The sequence below is a fragment of the Citrus clementina genome, unplaced genomic scaffold (genome assembly GCF_000493195.1).
Source record: "Citrus clementina cultivar Clemenules unplaced genomic scaffold, Citrus_clementina_v1.0 scaffold_9, whole genome shotgun sequence".
NCBI classification, from domain to species: domain Eukaryota; kingdom Viridiplantae; phylum Streptophyta; class Magnoliopsida; order Sapindales; family Rutaceae; genus Citrus; species Citrus x clementina.
The window spans coordinates 13158519-13163911 of NW_006261964.1; the positions used below are offsets into that span (position 1 = coordinate 13158519).

At 33.5% G+C, this 5393-nt stretch overlaps 3 protein-coding genes across 4 annotated transcripts in view; 2 read left to right on the forward strand and 1 right to left on the reverse strand.

Moving 5' to 3' along the window:
• The window catches only part of LOC18032365 (inactive leucine-rich repeat receptor-like protein kinase CORYNE), a 4775-nt gene extending 4452 nt beyond the window's left edge, over positions 1-323 (forward strand). The window contains exon 3 of the mRNA XM_006420723.2: positions 3-323. Coding sequence (XP_006420786.2) covers positions 3-127 — 125 coding nt within the window. The 3' untranslated portion in view covers positions 128-323. The remainder of the gene's footprint in view (positions 1-2) is intronic.
• Positions 324-2027: 1704 nt separating this feature from the next.
• Positions 2028-2987, forward strand: LOC18032739 (light-regulated protein, chloroplastic). The gene is made up of 3 exons (XM_006420725.2): positions 2028-2296; positions 2498-2656; positions 2783-2987. Exons 1-3 carry the CDS (start codon positions 2121-2123, stop codon positions 2856-2858), a joined length of 411 nt encoding a protein of 136 aa, XP_006420788.1. The 5' UTR covers positions 2028-2120; the 3' UTR covers positions 2859-2987.
• Positions 2988-3034: 47 nt separating this feature from the next.
• Positions 3035-4627, reverse strand: LOC18031214. Of its 2 annotated transcripts, none has more exons than XM_006420726.2 (6): positions 4437-4627; positions 4147-4308; positions 3935-4045; positions 3733-3825; positions 3526-3632; positions 3035-3329 (listed from the first exon to the last, which is right to left on the reverse strand). In XM_006420726.2, the coding sequence occupies exons 1-6, from the start codon at positions 4523-4525 to the stop codon at positions 3190-3192; spliced, it is 702 nt and encodes a 233-aa protein (XP_006420789.1). In that variant the 5' UTR covers positions 4526-4627; the 3' UTR covers positions 3035-3189. The 2 variants fall into 2 exon arrangements, with proteins under 2 accessions (XP_006420789.1, XP_024038791.1); XM_024183023.1 differs by having other exon boundaries at positions 3223-3349.
• Positions 4628-5393: the final 766 nt, after the last annotated feature.

Below are 5393 nucleotides of genomic sequence, written 5' to 3' on the forward strand. Positions count from 1 at the left end.
AGAAGTAGAGGAAGACGAAATGTTGATGGCAGTCAGGATTGCTGTTGTCTGCCTATCTGATTCGCCTGCAGATAGGCCTTCCAGTGATGAGCTTGTTCCCATGCTGACCCAACTGCATAGCTTTTGATGAAAATGTAAGTAATTTATCGATACTTCATTCACTCCTGTAGATTTTTAGAAATTGGTTATTTTGGATTTTCTGATTCAAGGTCATCCAGTCTACATTCCATGTGAAGTTTAACTCTTACAAAATTATAGACAGATCCTTCTGTTGTGCATGCGGTTGCTGCCTTCAGTTTATTATCCACAACCTTTGACTTCTTCTGTTTTATCTTCTTATGTTATATGATGTTCTTTACATGACTAATTTGTAATTGAAAATCAATGGTCAAGTAGATTTTTAACCCGAAAAGATAGCTTCTGATGACAATATGCATAGCATTATTGTGTCATAAAACATACAGCAGTGGTGGGGTTGTGTGTTTGCCATCTTTATGTCAACAAAACTTTATTCAAATGAGTGCTTTCTTCTTAAAATCTGGCTGGCTTTATTTATTTACAAATTTATTCTTTACGGCTCTGAGTATGAGATCATTGTATCATACATGTTATTCCTTATGGTATGGTTCCAACAGAAGTGCAGTTCAATTATTTATCTTGCATTCATGTGATACATCTTTTGGTTGAAAGGAAAAAACTACCTCAAGGAATAAAGTTTTCTGCTTTTAAATCTTAGTGGGGTGCCATGGGAAAGTACTTTTTCACATGTGTAACTTGTTTTTTCTTCGCTTTAGCAACAGAGTAAATTGAATTATTTTGTCACAAGTTCTGTTGCACGTGAGATTTCTTATTTAGGACATTAAATTGAGTTTGTCTTAGGGGGAAGTATGTTGCAACAGTGTGTGTATATCTATATATATAAAGTAGGTTTCTAATTAGGGATTCCTAATTGGAACATACTTCACACGCTCTTACACACACACATTACAAGATAAAATGCACTATATTTAAGAGTGTATTTTTTTTATATTTTAGCTTATTCTTGACTTTAATATGGTTAGAAATTCGTGATTAGAACATTTTTATTTTTAGTATATATGTATCCTCATGCATGTGTTGGTATATGATGTTTATTGGGAGCATGAAAAGTTATAAGAAAGATCCATGCGGGGTGTGGGCTCGTGGGTGTTTGGGGTCGTGCATGTGGGACCCAAAAACAACCAATCGTTTCATTATTTCATTTGCATGCTTCAAAAGTTTTCAAGTTCATAAAGCAAATTAACTGCCACTAGAATCATTCTTTACAGCTGTGATTTTCATCAAGGTTTGTTGGTTTGGATATAAACTGGCAAATTTCCAGAAGAGTTTTCATTTCTGAAGTAAGAAGTAAAACCTTTTGATTGGAGCATGGTAAAAGATTAAGTTGGGCATAACGATTGGGCCACGTTAGGCTCATTTAGCCCAAACTATTCCTCGTCCGGGCGTGGTTTCATCTCATCGAAGACAGATGTAATTTGTTTTTACTATTCAAGAATATTTTATTAAATATATACCAACTGAAAATGCATTTTTTGAATACAAAAAATGGCGAAAATATAATCTCGGTTGTGAAATTTTTACCTTAACATTTTTAATCTCTTAAAATTGTTACAATCTACAAAAACATGAACATATGACAATCTGAAATTTGCAAGACAGATACATCTACACTTATAGCAGTCTAATAGTTTGCCAGGTTTTAATTCGAAAATTATTTTTACTAATATTGGAGGAGATATCCACTCTTATCCAAAAGAAATGAAGCCCATGGGGCTCGAACTATTGAATATTCTTTTGGAATAATTTCTTTACTTAACCAAACATAAAAATATATTTCTATCGGTTGAATTCACAAATGAAATTTATAATCATCAAAATGTGAACACCCATAAAAGTCCAAGATCAAGGGCATACACCTCTTATCCTGTTATCCACTTACCAAAATATTGCTACCTTATCCATTTAAGTAATTAATCAAGTTGACAGATGCATACTATTGAGTATTGACACTTTGGAACTCAAATTGCTTTAAAAACACAAGCAAAAAGCAAAACAAGAACAAAGACTAACCGTATATCAAAATGCAGACAACTTTAAGCTTTTCACCGTCAATGTTCTCCATTTTGGCACCCACAAAAGCCTTTGTTTTTCCTGGCAGATCAATGTCAAGGCTGCATGTTCATACTCGATGTCTCTCTATCGAAACAGCTACAGTAGCATGTGATGCTTCAACAGTTGATTATAGCTCTATGACCTCGTAAGTTTATTATATTCACTTTCCTCTCATATCAATCTTTATGAACTTAAGATCCATCCAAATTCACAGAGATCATGAATCATAAAAAACAATTAAAGGACATTAATGGAATTTTTTGGAGCTAAGAGAATTTAACATCAGTTAAATGAATTGTTGCTACTTTTCCTAGATGATTTACCTTGCTAATACTTTTGTTTCTAGTGTGTTTCCAGCTGAAGCTTGCGAGACAATTGGAGGTGAAGCTTGTAATGTTGAGATGTACCCTGAAGTCAAGCTCCAAGCTGGGGTTAAGTGCAACAAGGCCACGATTGCTGCAGAGCTGATGGATAGAGAATATATGGAATACGATAGTTCGAAAACGTAAGATCATTGCATCGCCATTAGTAGTTTTAAGGATTTCAATTTGCAACATAAAAAAAAAAAAAAAAATTGATCAAAACTTAAAATCTGAATGAGTAGCTATCGTATGTTCGATAATTTTTGCAGAGTGAATTTGGCAGAGGCTTGTGACGATCTTGGAGGAGAATTCTGCGAGGCTGAGTATCAGACAGGAGTCTACTAGAACATGAAATGCACGACTGTACTTAATAATTGATGCTTTTCCTTCTGTTTAGTGTGTAAATAATCTTGACTCTGTAGTGTGCGGTACCTAATGATGTTTTTATGAGTGATGATCTTTGCTTTGAAGCTATTACGGTATTTAGTTACACTTGCGAATTCAGGACCAAAATTTAGGGACTAACAAGTTTTAGCTACTTTGCAGTCAAAAGTAGAAAAAGAAAGAAAAGAAACACAAAATAAGCATTATATTGGAATTTATCTTTAGTCTTTGCTGAAGAAGAGGTCTAGGCAATATATCAGTTTTGCTGAACAAACATATAAGGTTAGCAATATCATTGTTCATTGTCGTCAGTGATGCCTTCAAAAACAAGATCTTTAAGAGCTATGGAGTACTTTGCAATTCTTGTTTTCCCTAAGCCGCAACTTCTTGAATAGTTTTTATTTCTCAAGAGGAATGATCCGGGGCCATCACCTTAAACACAAACACCCAATCTGAGATCACATATGTTATAAGAAACAAAAAGGATCAATAAAGAAGCACATAAGGTATAAATTTAAGAGAAAATATATCTGCAACCATAGTTTCTATGATCTGATCTGTGCATTAGACATGCATTATACCATCAAGAACCAACTACAACACAACAACAATTTACTCTACAACTCACCTTTCACTGTAAAGATGCTTGAAATCCATCTCTTATAGATGTATAGCAATCTTGTGGAGTTCCCGAGATGCGTATCAGATAACAGAAGCTTGCAAGGTGATTTCTTACTGCAAAACAGAAGTGAAAAGCAGATATCAGTTCTTGGAATTGAAGACAACTTTAAAAGGGTCTTGGGCATTCTGTCAGGAGCAAAGAAAGGTTACTTACTTCGCATGAGTAATTGCGTTATAACATAACGCTAGCGTCCGAACCATTGCCAAGTTTCTTCCACGAGGATTAGTATATCTTTCTTGGCAGGTCCTGTTAATTCACAAGGATTATGAAGTAGGATATGATTGTATATTGATCCCCATTGGATGAATAATTCGCAAAAGTGATCCCCCCCCCCCCAAAAAAAAAAAGAAAAAACCTGTCATCAAATAAATCCCCAAAATCGTCCACAACAACTGCAGTAGGAATTTTATCGTGCAGGTGAAATGCGGCAAAGTACTTTTTGATTTCTTCATCATCTTCCACATATCTTCAACAAAGAATTAACAACCACGAGTAACTGTAATATTAATAACAAACTTGTCAGACTTGTATCTTGTAGGACACGAGTCAAAAGGGTTAAGTCCTTACTTCATTTGTATAAGCTTAAAAACATGGGATGAGGGATCAATGGATTGAGAAAGATAAGGGCGTTTGCTTTGAAGTCTGCTGCGGTTACACATGAAAACAACATTGGCATTGCTTTGTGATGCGCAGTTGTATGCAAACTGGAATAGAAGTGAAGTCTTCCCACTAAAATAACAACAGCAGCAGCAACAACAACAATAATAATAACAGCAATTAGCATCTCAAATAAATAGTAAGAAAAATGTGAATGAAACAGAGAGATAAAGAAGCTTTCTATCATTTAGTTTGAGTACCAGCAAGGAGGGCCAGATAGAAGAGTAATTGGGTCAACGTGGGTCTCAAGGATTTCTACTTGGTTTCCGTCGAAGAAGCTTTCTATCATGCTGTTGTCCTGTTAGTAGGGTCAGCTTACACATGGAAGTTCACACTGCACGTTCTATGTTCGATAAAATGCTCGTTAGAATTCCTGACAAAGTATTGCGGAGGGAGCAAGTGTTGCATTAAATGGGCATATTTAAGGCTAAAATTGATATGATTATTAAATGGATAGGCCTTCGGTTTCCTTGTTTAATAATCATGTCCGTATTTAATTTAAAGTTTATGACATGATAACTCATGAAATAATTATATTATTATATTATTTGTTTTTAAATTCAATTACTTTTTGTTATATTTTGTATATTTTAGAAATTATTTATTATTATAAAATAATTATAATTTATGTGAATGTTCGTCAAAGATACTTTTGATCTCTCCACATGTAACTTTTAACTTTCTTCTAATTTTCATTATTCTCTTAATTTAAGGATTATTGTCTCTTATATTTATAATTTATTATTACTACTTTGTAGTTGTATCACTATAAAAAAAAGGTTTTTACTACTTATTTATATACATATGATATTAAATAAAGTTTCTCTCTAAATTATTGTCTCATTTGTCTTCTCTCTTTTCCCCGCTATATTGCTATGTTCTAAATAGATAAATAATTTAACACGTTATCGGATCAAGACTCTATTTACATAGGGAAGTATACGTATACTATCTTTTCTTTGCAATGCATTATTTGCATATTTAAATATTTTATTTTGATATCTTTATTACTGATTTTGTATTTATTTTAACTAGTTCTGGCATGTAAAATGATTTTTCATGGTGATAATTGAATGCTTGAAAATATTGAACCTTGCCTTCATCTTTACTAGAGGCAATAGAAAACAGCCTTCAAATTGAAGCCTCTGGTGTCCAAA